The 14,697-nt window shown below is 43.3% G+C and overlaps 1 protein-coding gene across 50 annotated transcripts in view; it reads right to left on the reverse strand.

Moving 5' to 3' along the window:
• Window positions 1-659: 659 nt before the first annotated feature.
• IKZF1 (IKAROS family zinc finger 1) overlaps window positions 660-14,697 on the reverse strand; it is a 100,236-nt gene continuing 86,198 nt past the window's right edge. For 29 of the 50 annotated variants that reach the window (XM_074035009.1, XM_045389122.3, XM_074035018.1 and 26 more), the window contains 2 exons: window positions 13,379-13,513; window positions 660-5,195 (listed from right to left, as the gene is read on the reverse strand). In XM_074035009.1, the coding sequence (XP_073891110.1) occupies window positions 4,486-5,195; window positions 13,379-13,513 (845 nt within the window). In that variant the 3' untranslated portion in view covers window positions 660-4,485. Of the gene's footprint in view, window positions 5,196-10,887; window positions 13,514-14,697 lie in introns of those variants that run through there. The other 21 variants (XM_045389132.3, XM_045389130.3, XM_074035002.1 and 18 more) reach the window with 4 other exon arrangements.

Below are 14,697 nucleotides of genomic sequence, written 5' to 3' on the forward strand. Positions count from 1 at the left end.
CTTGGGTAATGGTGCCAGGCCCGGATGTGAAACCCAATCCACTGTTTATGTCACTAGAATTTCATCTTGTTTGGGTCTGATGTTGTGCCACATTAAAGGTAGTCACCTCACTTGATTTGCTAGATCTGAACCCAAATGATGTCTGGCTAGTCATCCGAAAGGGACAAGGATTTTCACCACAGAGAGTCTGTTGTAGTACAATTCCGTGGCAGAGCTCAGGCAAACCTCCCATCACTGGCTCAGTCCTGGCATAGCATGTGGCTCTGCAAACTGCCTATGCTGAAGGTGTACTCGCTGTGGTCACTCTGTCCTCTGTGCTCCCACCACCCTGGGTCCGGTCACTCACAGAATGACTGAAGCATGCTGCAGTGGAGAACTGGAAATGTATCTCTTGTTGCCCTCTATCTCCACCCACCCTCCAGACTGGGGCCCAGAATGCCCACGTCCAGCACTGTTGTAGACGGGAGGTCTGTCGCACTAAAGTGCTGCGCCGGCCACATTAAGATACCACATGTGTTCCCAAGTGGTATTGCAGCTGTCCCGAGGTCCATCTCTTCTCCCTCTCATACTGGGAACTCACTGGGAGGAAGTCTCGGCAGATTCCTGCTCTGATGGGCCTTCTCTCATGCTAGTGTGGACTTCACGGGATAGGGCAGACAGAGTATTTGTTGCATTTATTTGTTCTATCACTACAGAAGAAGCATTTCAAAATGTGTACAAAAGGATACTCTATTCCTCCAGTGGTACATCCCTTGTTCACAGCTAAACAGCAATAATTTAACATCATCATAGAGGCAGATTGGAAATATGACTGCATTTCTCATTTACAATCCTGTGCATGTACTCGCCAGAAGGGCAGCTGAAGACCTAAAGCTGTACTGGATACAACAGATTCGACCTGAACAATCACCACACACGACATTATAAAAAAGTGTATTAGAAAGTATTGGAAACAATATTGCATATTAATATGTGGTTACACATGTTCACAGTGAGTGCCATTGCACCAAAAGCATTATGTGCTTCTTTTTTCTGATGCCTGTACATCTTAAATAAGTCTAATAATTTTGGTTCATCTTAAAGTAAAAATACATTGAAATGAATGAGAGAGATCTAGATTTTAAAAGAGTTGACCATTCATTATTGCTGGAACTGAAGAAAGGAAGGATACACTGGTGTCATGATTTGTCTACGTAAGTCCAGTTCATCTCGCGTTTGTTTTGGCAAGAAGAGGACGCTACAAAACTCACAGTGCAGTCAAAACAAAACAAAACAAAACAAGAAAAAAGCACAAAAATTGGGGGGGTGGGAACCATATAACAACAAACCTACATCTCAGGCAGCTCTTTCTCAAGGAAGATTCTAAGATTTTATTATGTGGCTAATTCTAAATTGGAAATGGAACATGCTGGTATGTGAAGCAACTGGTGCTGGGACTTTACCCTTTGCTGATATGCAATGATAATGTGATGATTTTTAGTGACTCTTGAATTAGGATAATCACACTCGTTAGGTACAAATTACAGAAGGAATATGGGGCAAGGAGCTGAGATCCAGGCTTTCCACATCTTGGGAAGCTGGGGTGTCAGAGAGGGGGAGGAACAAGAAACAGCAATTACTAGCTGTAATCAACAGGCCAACCTGTTATGAGTTACCGTCCCGTCTCCAATATTTACTTCAAACACAATGAGAGTGCATGGAATCTAGGCACACAGTAGTACACAGTAGTACCCAAGACACACACACACGCCATCATACAACAGAACAAACTACGCAACAAAAAGTGTGAAGTCATGCAAACTCCTACTTTACCAGCTAGAAGAGAAACTTCAGCAACTTTTGGTACATGATATGGTCACCTTTTAAACATAAGTTAATTACTTGCTGACATAATATGAAACCTTACTTTAAATACAATAGTTTCAAAGAAAAATGGTGTTACAATATAAAACCACAACAAAAGGTGTGCAAAGAGACATTTATATTGGCTATAAAAGGCAGTGAGAGGAAAGGGCAAAGCAGTTTAGAGAAGAATTCCTGCAACCACTATTTACAGTTCTAGTTTGAGCTTTGTTTGAATTCCACTTGAAAAAATAACTCCCTTCAACCAACTGACTCAGGGGGATAGATGGAAAAGAACAGAGTAGGTGAAATTTGCAACAAACTGACTCCAAGGCTCTCACCTTACAGATATTAACTTGGATAAGGCGCATCTTTCTCTGTAATTGCATATTGAAGGAGGACTGTCTAAAGCCCTTGGCTCCTCTCTCTCTCTTCCTTCACTCAGTGCATTGTTGCGGCCATTTTGTTTATTCCAGTTTCCAAATGCCACACCCTTCTGTGAGCAGAGAAATCCATGACTCAAGAATGGTATCTTTGTAAACTCCATCCTTTCAACAAAACTCAAATGTTTATGAGGAAATATATTTTTGAAGACTGAAGGGGAATAATTCATTTATAGAATTTATAATGATTCCACAGGAACACAAGTCAGGCTTGATACTGCTGACTGGGAATATTGAGAATATTCTTCAAGTGCTTTTCTACTTTTTTTTTTTTTGGGAGACAGGGAGGGCTTCCCAGACTTTTGATTGGTTTAGAATTCAGTTGGGTCAGTGGTTCTCCACCAAGAGTGATTTCTCCTCACAGGGGACAGTTGGTGATGTCTGGAGAGTTTGGGTTGTCAATTTGGGGTGCTACTGGCGTCTATTGGGTAGTGACCAGGGATGCTGCTAATTATCCTACAATGCACAGGAGAGCTCCTGCCTAACAAATAAGTATTCAGCCCAAAATGTCATAGTGCTGAGACTAAGAACCCCTGTTTGGATTAAATGCTGAGGTGCTTATGTACAATTTCCTCTCTGTTGCTTCATTTCATCTTGGGACAGTGTTGGTGAAGACAAGAACTGTAAATATTTGAAATGGTATATTCTTCATTGCCCAGGTGGTTGAGAGTAATGACCTTAATGATAGCATTAATCTTGAAGGAGACCCTTGCTGGTTGGGATTAGAATCTCCACACACCTTCCTTGGGCTTCAGTGCCTCCATGTCATAATATGGACGGGTAGGGTTCTCACCTGCAGTGCCACCTGCCTCCTCTTTTCTGGGGGATCTGGTGGCATTACTCTCCGAAGGTCTGGCTCAGTCCCTCGATTGCCCTGTGTATTCCAATATCTTACAGGCGCGGGGCCAGCCATCCTATGTATGTGTAGACACACATGGTGGCTTGCCTTTACAGTAAAGAGCTTCAACATGTTTGACAGCTTAGTTTCAAACAGATGAGTTCAGTGTGTTAGCAACAGAGATGCTGGGCTTCACGTATTTCATTGAGCTGAAAATTAATGATCATTCTAAATCACTCCTTTATGGGTTTTAAAACGAGAATAATATACAGTGACGGTAGGTAAAGAAACTTACCAACACTGAGAAATTCAGGCTTGTGGCTACAAACAGATGTACATAATTAAAATGAGGGCCAGGATTGGATTTCCTCAGGAAAAGAGGTTTCTGGTATTAGATGGAACCAGCCAGGGAAGGAAGAGATTTGAAATAAAGCTTTGGTTTCTGAGGAATGTTGCCATTTGAGAGGTTCAAAAAGAATTAAGATCCAAACTTCGGGACTGGTGTTTAAATTGTAGTGACAGACTTTGGGGGCCATTAAACACATGGGAGTGAAAAAGCGGGGAACAGGGCTCCCCAGATATGCCCACGGGAAGACAGGCTCCTCCTACCGGGCAGCAAGCCTCCGGAGGCTCAGGCCATCTGAGCAGCCTCCGCAAAGCCAGCGAATCCAGGAGGATCCCAAAGGCTCTAGCCCAGCGTCTCTCTCCACCCAGGGCAGTCTGACAGACACAACTTTCCCCAAACAACTCATTTTCCTACGCAGAATATGACTTAAAATAGTATTTTCTCTCAACAGTGTAGCCTCTCCGCCTTAGATGCATGTGGCCTGAAACTGGCCTGGGCACAGGTTGTTGGCCCTGCTGTCTTGGCACTTGGGTGGCGGCACACCTGTCCTGTCTGCTCACCTGCAGAGCCACACGGCAGGGGCTGTGCTCTCTGCTTCTGGGGACTGGAAAAAGACACCTGGTGCGCAAACCCAGTGCTTAGAACAGGGACGAGCACGTTCCTTCCCAGGCTGTGCCGTGTTTTATCTATTTCTCTTCGAAAATTTAGACTAATCGCTTGGAGAAGGGGATTCTAGGAAGCAACAGGTGAGGGACTCTCAGCCAGCAGTCTGGGGAAACATCTAGGAAGGTAGCAGTTATGGATGCTCCCAATGCAGCCCTGCCTCTAAAAATAAAAATCTTTTTAAAAGCAAATCAAACCCCAATCAATCAACTCAAACAAAAAACAAAAACAGCTACAAATCCAAACACAACATTATCTGGTCCAGTCCAGTCTATGCTGCTGGCGGGAGCGAGAAGGCGGCAGTCCTTGTGCTTTTCCTGGGATGGCTGGGTAGGGCGGGGGTCGGGAGGACTTTAGCTCATGTGGAAGCGGTGCTCCCCTCGCGTTATGTGCGACGAGAACTCGTACCGGTCCTGGCTGTGGTAGCCGCACATGTTGCACTCAAAAGGATCACGGAAGCCGTGGCAGCCCATGTGGATGGTGTACATGACGTGATCCAGGAAGAGCACCCGGCAGTGTTCGCACTTGTACACCTTCATCTGCTCCCCGCTGGTGCTGACCACGCGGAGCGCGTCCTGCGAGTTCTCGGAGGCGGCGCGCAGCAGGTCGTAGGCGCGGTGCTCCTCCTTGAGCGAGAGCCCGTTGCGCGCGTGCGGGGCGATGTGGTTGGTCAGGTAGATGAGGCCGCTACGCTGCTCCTCGTTGTTGCTCTCGGTGTCCGTGGAGTCTTGGCAGCTGTTGCTCGGGGACGCCTCGCGCTCCGAGGGCACCAACTTGGCCTTGGAGAGCAGCAGCAGGTTCTCCACGGCGCTGTCCTGGGCCGAGTGGTTGGAGCGCGGGGTGCCCTCCGCGAGCGGCTTGTGCAGCTGGTACATGGGGCTGATGACCGGGACCACCTCGGAGCCGCCCGGGGGCGTCTGCACCAGCGGGCGCAGGGACTCGGCCCCCAGGTAGTTGATGGCGTTGTTGATGGCTTGGTCCATCACGTGGGACTTCATCATTTCGTTCTCCTTCTCGTAGCTGGCGCTGCTGTCGTAGGGCGTGTCGGACAGGCCCTTGTCCCCTGTGGAAAGCAGGCGACAGTGAGTGGGGCGCGGCCACCTCCGGAACTGGTCAGGTCCCGCAGCAACAGCTGAAATCTACACCCGGGGAGGGAAGGGGGAACACCGCCTGGGGGCCCAGCACGCCTGCGGACCCCACACCTGCACACATACACACACACCTGCGGACACGTCACACCTGCACCACACTGACGGGCTGGGGGAAGGCCCATGCATCTGTCTAGGGGGCACCAAGCCAGGACCCACCCATCATAGGCACTTAAAGCGATTTTGTTGGATAAATGAATAAATAAATAGGGGAACACAAGATTAATTTAATTATGTTATTGTATTTCATTTAATATTTTAAATAGTGTATTTTAAATGATGCTTTTTCAGTAGAGTGTTCTCAGTAATTTACAACTGGCTAATTTATACATTTATTGAATTAAAATACATAATAATTTATTCATTATATACAATATATTTAAAATATGTGATATGTTAAATTAATAATTTTAATAATTGTATTTAATACTTTTAATAATCTAGTGTAAAATTTAATCAAAATACATGATGATTGTTTATTTTTGTAATAAAATGACACATTTTTGACAAATAACCCAAAGGTAGATGAGCTCTGTCTTGTGATGAGAGTGGAAAGGATACTCAAAAGTAATTATCTGTAGTTGGCAGGCCTGAAGCAGGGCTCCCCAGAAACATGTGGTGGAGGGTAGGAGGCATAGCAAGGGAGCTACAGGGAAAATAGTTGTTATTCATCTGTTATTTTTAAAAAGTACTGAGAATTCTTGATGTACAAGGAACTACTGCTGAGGCCTCAGCAGTGATTGGGCCCTGGCCTCGAGACACTTCTGATCTAACATCATCAGTTCACAGGAGTCCGTGAACTCACTTCCCTGGCAATGGTGAAATCAGAGCCTAGATTGGGCTTCTTCAATTAGCTTTGTAGTAAATATCGTAATAAAAAAAATAAATTTCCTTGAAGGCACACCTTCTCAATATGTTGGTCATAAGTTCGGTATGAAATCATGGCTTAATTAGCAAATTCATTAATTACAGTAACTGTCTGCACTCTTACTGGCAACACTGCGGCTGTGTTCTACTTTCAGTGGTGGTACATAAATGAGTCAAAGCACATAAGCCCATCCTTGGAATGTCTGAATGGTTTATATTTTACCACTACTCTGTATATTTCCATCCTTCAACACATCTGGACTGGGCAGAGGGACAGAATGGTGAGCAAGTGAGAATGGTCCCCATCCTTCGCAGCAGACAGCTACTAAGGGAGGGTAGGTAGAAGTTCATGCATGATTGCACAGATAATTCCTTCCCATCTGAGAAATCCACGAAGACAAGGGGAGCTTGCTATGAGAGCATTACACAGGTTTCTGATCTTGTAAGAGTCAGCCAGACAAGGAGGGTTTTGTGTCTCAGTGTTGGGGACAAGAAGAAGGAAGTTTCTGAAGGGAGAACGGGCTGGGAGGTGTGGCAGGACTGAGTGAAGGTTGGGGAACCAGAGCCCTAGGTGGGGGCAGTGCTGGAGAGGTAGGCAGGAGGGGCAGGCAGAGGCCAGCTAGGCAGAGACTTTGTCTAAAAGAAAATGGAAACCAATGAACGGTTTGAAGGAAGAAGTGGCCTTCTCATTCACTGTGGAAAGAACAGCTTGAAGAGGGGCAAAAGTGAGGGATAATTCAAAACTTCCCCAATGTGCAGGTTATGGCTGATGATGGCTGGTGAGGGTGGTGGCAAGGGAAGGTCCCAACACCTCCCACGCTGCACCTGACACTGAGGTCATCAGCTGGTTCTTACTAACAGAAGGATAAACTACTCTGTAATTCATACATTTACTAATAGTCCTTTTATAAAATCTGTGACCATTAAGAATTGTCCAGGAATATATGCCCAATTATACCATAAAGTACCTTTGAGTTTCATGTCTTATTTTGCAATGGGTATGTATCATATAATAGCCTAGTTTCTGTTTGTTTTCATCTACTGGTGGTCAGAAGTGACATATACTCTGATTACAGAAAGAAAACTTGTGCATGGCCAGTTACGCCCTTCCAGAAACAGAACAGGATGAAACCCCTATGAAGCTGATGGTAGGGACCAAAGAAGTGGTGTTTCTCTCCATTAAAGGTCAGAAAAAGTAATTGTATAGCATTACTGAAACCACACAAATTTTTGTTTCTGTTTTTGTGTTGAGCAGCTAAATGTCTTGTTACACTAACTCCAGAACAGAATGAATCCATTCTAGTTTGTATCCAAGTCTATCCCTCTACCGAATCACAGCAAGAAACGTAAGAAACTGAGGGGAATGGACTTTGTAGCCAATTTTGCTAAATATAGAAGTCTTTACAGCCCCACCAAAAGGGTGCTTTCCCACCTAATCATCCTGTCTCTCCCCAAGGCATGGTTGTGTGGTTTCCCAAGCAACCCTGAAATCTGTTGTTTTCAAACTTGGTATCACAACAAATGGGTGTAGGAAAAAAATCAACATATATGTCAGATTACTGTGGCACATGAAAATTACCATAGAATTTCTCTTCCTTAATACCCAATGAAACAAGAAAAATAAAGACCTCTAAATTTCACCAACAGCAATCAGCTAAAGGAACAGGTCATGTATAGTCATAGAATATTATATATAAACATAATTATATATAATATGTATTTCATTATGGTGTGTGTGAGTACACACAGACACACACTCAAAGACTAGAAATTCTGGAATGAGATGTAGGGCAAAGATTCGCTGCTCATCTCATTTCCAAATCTTTAGTGTGAGTCAAGAATAACCTCAGCATTTTCCCTCATATCCTCGTATCTATAAAGACATGATTCAAATAGGTATATTTTCCCTGTACTGATCAGAAAGGCAGTTGAAACCTTGGCTGACAAGAATCAGATGACCATGGAGAAGTGAGCCCCTGCAGGCTCCCTGGGACAGAAGCAAAGTCCTCTGTGGTCTACACTGAAGAGGAAGATGGCTCGAAGCCCCAGAGAATCTCCTGTGGGGATGAAAGCATTCCCCAAGTAGGTACAGTGCTGATGGCTTAGGGTATGTAACTAAATTTCAGATGAGGGAGAGAGAGCAAAGGAAAAGTATTTTAACAAAGGCTGCACTTTGCCTCACCAGACTCCTCCAACCCCATCTTTGTCATTCTTTCAGGATTTAGAAAACTCAATAGCTCTCACAGGAAAAAAAAATGTAGTGGGAAGAAGGCTGAAATGTCAATCAAGCTATATCAGACCAAGAAGAATAAGCAAGATGAAAAGAAATGTCAGGGTTACTAATAAAATATTTTCTAGAAATACAGGGAAAGAAAGGAAGTAAAACACAGACCATCGAGTCCCTCCTAGGAGAAAAAATCCTTAATTCCAAGAAGAGAGGAAATGCCTCATAACTGCTTCATAACATGGAATCAATTTTAAAAATATTCAAAATAAAATACAAAAGCAACAGAATAAGAGGAAGAAAGAGATTTCGGATCTCAGGAGACAAGACAAGGAGCAAAATAATATTATTACAGAATTAATGCATGGATTAAAAATACATCCTCAAACACAATACAATGATAGAAACAGAACATTTATAGAAACTTTTTAAAAAAAGTTGCTTGAATGTAACGTCCAATCAATTAAGAGTTTAATCAAAATAGAAATAAGAATAAAAGGGCAGGGTCTGATCCTTAAATCTATTTAAATAGAGTTAGTAATAGAACAGGAACTACTAAAAATTAAATTACTGACAGAGGAAAACCACAAGAGAACAGTGAGTAAATGTAAAAATAGACAGAGAAATAAACAAAAAACTTAAAGAACTGTTAACAGATATGGAAGACAAATTATCTAACATATGGACAACTGGTATCCCTCAACAGAGATCACAATAGATGGAACAAAACATATTTATATAAAAGAGAATTTCCCAGAAATAAAGAGAGAAAAAAATGGGACTTTCTAGATTAAATGGCAGGTATTTTTTATTCAGAATGAATAGACCAAGATACATCCTAATTAGGGTATTTAACTTCAAGGTTAAAGAAAGAACCCTCAAGCATTCAGGAATAAAATGCAAATCACCTTGAAGAAGAAACAGTTATACTAGACTTGATGTTTCCACAGCAACATTCAACAAGAAGGGCCATCAGCAAAATCTAAAAAGTTCTCAAGGGAGAAAAAGAAAGAGTGGCCCAAGATCATAGACTCTGTCAAAATGCTCGTCAATTACGAAGGCAACAGGCCAACATCCTCAAACACAATACAGTGATAGAAATAGAACATCTATAGAAACCTTTTTTAAAAAAGTTGCTTGAATGTAAAGTCCAATCAATTAAGAGATTAATCAAAATAAACAGAAATAAGAATAAAAGGGTAGGGTCTGATCTTTGAATCTATTTAAATAGCGTTAGTAATAAATAAACTACTATGAATTATGATTACAGAATAGAGTGTGAATATTACAAAGCTGGACAATGTAAAAATAATAAGATAATGTGAACACTGGAACACTGAATGTGAACTGGAATACTGTCCTTATTTTTCAAAGCAGTGAGCCAGTCAATACTGCTTAACTTGAAACAACTGGATTAAAAAAATTCAAATTTCTTAATGTTTTTCATAATACATATTTTTAATCTTAGAGGATCCTTTAAAAATAATATTCCTTTATGTGAGAGGATATTTAAGATAAGCCACTTCTCCACTTTTGTTCGGGTCTCTCTTCACCTCTTGAATTTAAGGCATGTATGATATGTTGGAATCTTTATGAAAGTATTTCATATTTACCAATCCATCGATCCACCTAGTTCATCAGCCTATCCACTCACATACATATGCATCAGAAGATATTTAGAATGTTACTTATCTACTTTTAATATTGGTAATTTCTGGATGTTGGGCTTTGTGGTGATTTGAAAACATTAATCTTTGCATTAAAATTCTTTATATTAACTTCGTGTTATTTTAACAATATAACAGGGTTTCTTTTTCTTACAAAAGAAGAAAATATACCTACATAATTATAATGGGTAGCACAAATATTGGTAATTGTTGTTTTCCTCTTTGTGTTTTTCTCTATTTCAAAAATGTTCCCAAGTCAAGCATCAGACAGACTAAAAACAACAATTATCATTGCTATTTAATATAAGCTCTTTTCTAATTAGATTAATCAGTCCTGTTGACCTGTATTTGATGATCTCAGAGGGGGAAATCTTTAATGGCCCCAGTGGTGAGGAATGTTGCTGGCAAAACAAATACTCATTCACACTCATGTCAAAGTTTAAGGAGAAAATTTTAATCATAGGTTATGGATCAATAAAGCAAAACTATATGCCACTCTGAGCAATAGTCATCATGAAAATCATATCATCTTACATTCTTAAGATGCTTTCTAGTGTTGGGAGCACCATCACATCCATCACCCCTTCTGAGCCTCAGGACAGCTTTGGGAGGAGGCAGGGCAACAGACCCACACCCATCCCACAGATGGCAACACTAAGCCCAGCACCACGCTCAAGGCCACCAGTCACTCCTAGCTGGAGCTGACTCTGAAGCATGGGGCTCTTCCAAGTGAACCACTATTGGGCCAGCTTGTGTGAGAACAGCTGTATTCCTACTCTCTTTCCACGTTCACATGAAGGCTAAACTCAGCATCCAAGAAGCGAAGAGGGGCCTTAGAGACTCACTCACCTCTTAATTTTAGGGCTGCAGAAGCCGTGACACATTGGGAGTGACTGATGGAAATCTCATCAAGTTGAAGCGGGGGTAAGGTAGGCATTTTAGGGCAGGAAGAGGCATCATTTTTACAAATGAACTGCCAGTCACCAACAGATTATGCAGCTGCTTGTGAGTCTTTTGCTCCAAACTCCTCTTCTGCTACCCTCGTCCACTGTTCCTACTACGTCCCCTGGGTACTCCTTTTTCATCTTCGCCTTGCCTCATCAGAGCACTGTGTTGTTTATTTCTTCTACTAACACAGAAGCATCTCAAGCCAACGCCCACATTGTGGTCTCACAAGGGTGGGGGTTGGGGAGTGGCTCCAGGAGAGTTTCACAGATGAATTTCTCATTTGGTTTCAAGTCTCCAAAAGCTAAAAGGGGCTGCAAATGTTCATTCACCAAAGCATTCTCCAGGCTCCTCACCTGACAGAGGATGCCGTCCCTGCTTCTTAAGGTCAGTAACCCTTCACTCCCCTTGCACACACTCGCTGCCTTATCTCTGCCCAAATCCCAGTCACCACCCATCTCTCTGTCACTGTGTCCACCCCCGGGGCCTCCAAGCAGATGCTGGGCCCTGTGCCCAGTGCTGCTAGAATCCCACAGCTTATGCTCAGCACAGGACCTCACTCCTACTCCATTCAGGATGGCAAGGCCTCCCTCGTTCTCATGGTCTAAAGGCTCAAGTGTATGTGGACAACTCCCCACTGGCTAAGCCAGTGACTTTCATACTTCATGTACACTGAATCCTTCTCTCCCTTGCTCCTCTCAACCCCCACCCTATGACAAATCTCTAATTAATCAAAAGGTCAAAATGGAGCCCTGTTTGAAGCTGCAAGAGGGAGGCTGGTGCCCAGGACTTGGTCTTGCCTCTGTCCTTCCCCCTTCCTGTCATCCTGCAGGTCAACAGGTGCCCTCTGGGACCCTTGGCCTCACTAGCCCCTGTTCTGGCCCCACCTCTCTCCCACCACAATTTCCCCATGTGTCACAGACACCAGAAGTCCTTGAAAATCAACACGTCATAAACAGAACCCCGTCTTTTCCCAGAACCTGGTGTTACCCTTTTCATCAAGGGCACACTAGTCTACTGGAGTCAGTGTGACTCATGGTTTCCCTCACCCGATCCCTGCCTTCAGCCCTATGTTCCTCTGACGGCAGCCCTTCTCCTTCACAAGCCCCTCTTTCCATGCCTGCTGCCACCGCCTCTGCACTCTCCCTTTTCCAGTCATATTTTGGTACTTGATGTCTTTACTATCCTAGCCATCGCTCTCATGAAAAATAAGGCAATGCTTCTTTCCTGCTGACTGAATGAAGGGTTCTTCTCTCACCTGGTATCTGAAGCCATTCATCCTGTGGCACAGCTGCCTAGGACACCTTTGCTTTTCCTGCTTCCCCAAGGGCACCTGAGTTATGCTGGGAAGATGCCCTGCTCCTCTGTCTTGTCCTTAGGCCCCCACTCCAGCCCTCGTGGTCAGCATGGTTTCTCATTGATCTTAAACATCTGCCTAGATTCCCCCATTCCTCCAACACCTAGAATGTGCTGAAACCCTATTCTTCTTCCAAGGTGCCTCTCAGCCTCATGAAGCTTTTACTGGTCCTCTTTCCTGGACAGAGTTAACCTTCGCCCTGAGGGTTTCTAAATGTTTTCACAATCTCGGAGTCATGGGATGTTCACAAACACCCTGTGAGGATACTAAAGCATGGAACCAAGGCTCTAGGGGGAGAGCCATTTTACTAAGGTGACAGAGTTGGCGAGTGGCAGTGGCTGTGTATTGACTCTGAGCTGGTTCCCAAGCCTACCGCCTTTCCACTTGGACCCTGGCTTGCTGTCCCTGCAGTGTCTGGCTGGATGGTGGTGTTGATGCGTCTATCACCTACTCTGGGCATTACTCCTAGAGAGAAGGATGGTCTTCTTCTTCTTCTTCTTCTTTTTTTTTTAATCACGCAAAGCATTAGGCAAAACAGCAATCCTAGCTAAGCCCTGTCTTCACTGGACACTTCTCAGGGGCCAGTCACTGTATGAGTCTTCCCATTAACCCTTCAGAGTCCCCCATAAGGGGAGAGTTAAGAGCTTCATGTGAAAAATGAGGATCTGAAGCTCTGAGAAGCCGGCCAGGCCTGGAGTGTCCTGCAGTGTGGTGTCCCCCAGCCAAGCCAGTCCCAAACTCTCCACCCTGTGCACGCTGGTGCAGCCGCCCCTAGGAGCGATGTCCACAGGCAGATCACAGTGCACCCCCAGATGCTGCAAAATCACATCTAGGAAAAACTGATGTGAGGTTTGTCATTTCTAAGACACTTATTGGAAAAAATTCTAAGATATTTAAGGAATGTTAAGCTTACCAATTTTTGCTTTTGAAAAATTAAGATTTTTTTTTCCCTTTCTTCTACCCTCAACTAATTTCTACTTGCATCTAAAACACCCACATAGTTTTTTTTTTAAGAGACAGCAAACATTTAACTCTTACCAAGAAATTTCTGAGGCATAGAACTCTTACGTTTGGCGACGTTACTTGCTAGTCTGTCCAGCACGAGAGATCTCTCTGATCCTATCTTGCACAGGTCTTCTGCCATTTCACTGTGATTAGTTTCTTCTTTAATGACTAAAGTCAAAGACAGTTAGAGAGGCCAGTTTAGAAAGGCTTACATTTAAAGGGTTCAGTCGTGTCCAATGTTAAATCTGACATTTGTTAAGTGCCTACAAGAGCTAGGCCCTTCCTAGAGATTAATTCTAATCTTCCCAGCAACACTGCCAGACAGGCAGAGGCAGCCACAGCAATGCCAATGACCAGCTACGTGCAAATGCTTCTTCCTCCAACAGCTGCTCACCACACATCATCCTCTTTAAGTCCAAATGCACAGACACTACCACCATCGCCAGAGACTGGACTGGGATTAAGTATTGATGTCCCTTTGACAAGTCCTTTGAACTTTTCATAATACTCCTAAATCCACTACGTCCGTCAGTCCCTAACAGCAGCCCTCTGAGATGCAAACAACTGTCTGACCTAATGTCTGACTTCATGGACCAGCACAGTGAACTGAGATACAAAAATGTGGCCCCCAAGAACCTACAGCAGATCTGGGCAATGTGGAGAAAAACCCAGAGTTCCTTATCCCTGAGCACACAGCAAACTCCTGAAAATCAAAGCACCCCGACTATTGTAGAAAATTTAGAAATTATGGAGGCAAATGTTGATGTGTGGGCCATTTCTAGTCACTCTTGATTGCTCTATGTCATCTCTTTCCAAAATTGAAAATACAACTTTGTATCCTGCATAGCTGGATCTATATTTACATATAGTTATTGTGGTTGGAGGTATAAAAATATAACTCTTTCATTTCCCGGCAATTTATCCTAGGAGTTGATAATGTAAACTGATTATCTTAAATGCCTGATCGATTCTTCCAATACCATTCCTGTCTTATGCTTCCTCCTGCCTTGGCTATTTCATGCTGATTTATCACGGGGTCTTCGGTAGGTTATCTATCTCTATTATTGATTTATCTGTCTGTTCTTCAAAGAGTTCCATCCATTTCAGTTACATTTTCATACATCACTTGACATTACTCTTCTTTTAAAAAGTTGCCAATTATCTCATGTATATATCCAGATACTTTATGATACATGGTTACCAGATTCCAGTAAAATTTACAAGCCAGTTTTATGTTGAAATGATATGGTAATTTGGGCAGAGGCACATGGACAGCATCCAGACCTCTCTACCTCTCCAATCTCCCATGTTTTCTTTCTTGCCTCAGTATGGTTTGCTGGTTTTCTTCATCT

This window comes from Macaca fascicularis, chromosome 3, assembly GCF_037993035.2.
Source record: "Macaca fascicularis isolate 582-1 chromosome 3, T2T-MFA8v1.1".
Lineage (NCBI taxonomy): Eukaryota > Metazoa > Chordata > Mammalia > Primates > Cercopithecidae > Macaca > Macaca fascicularis.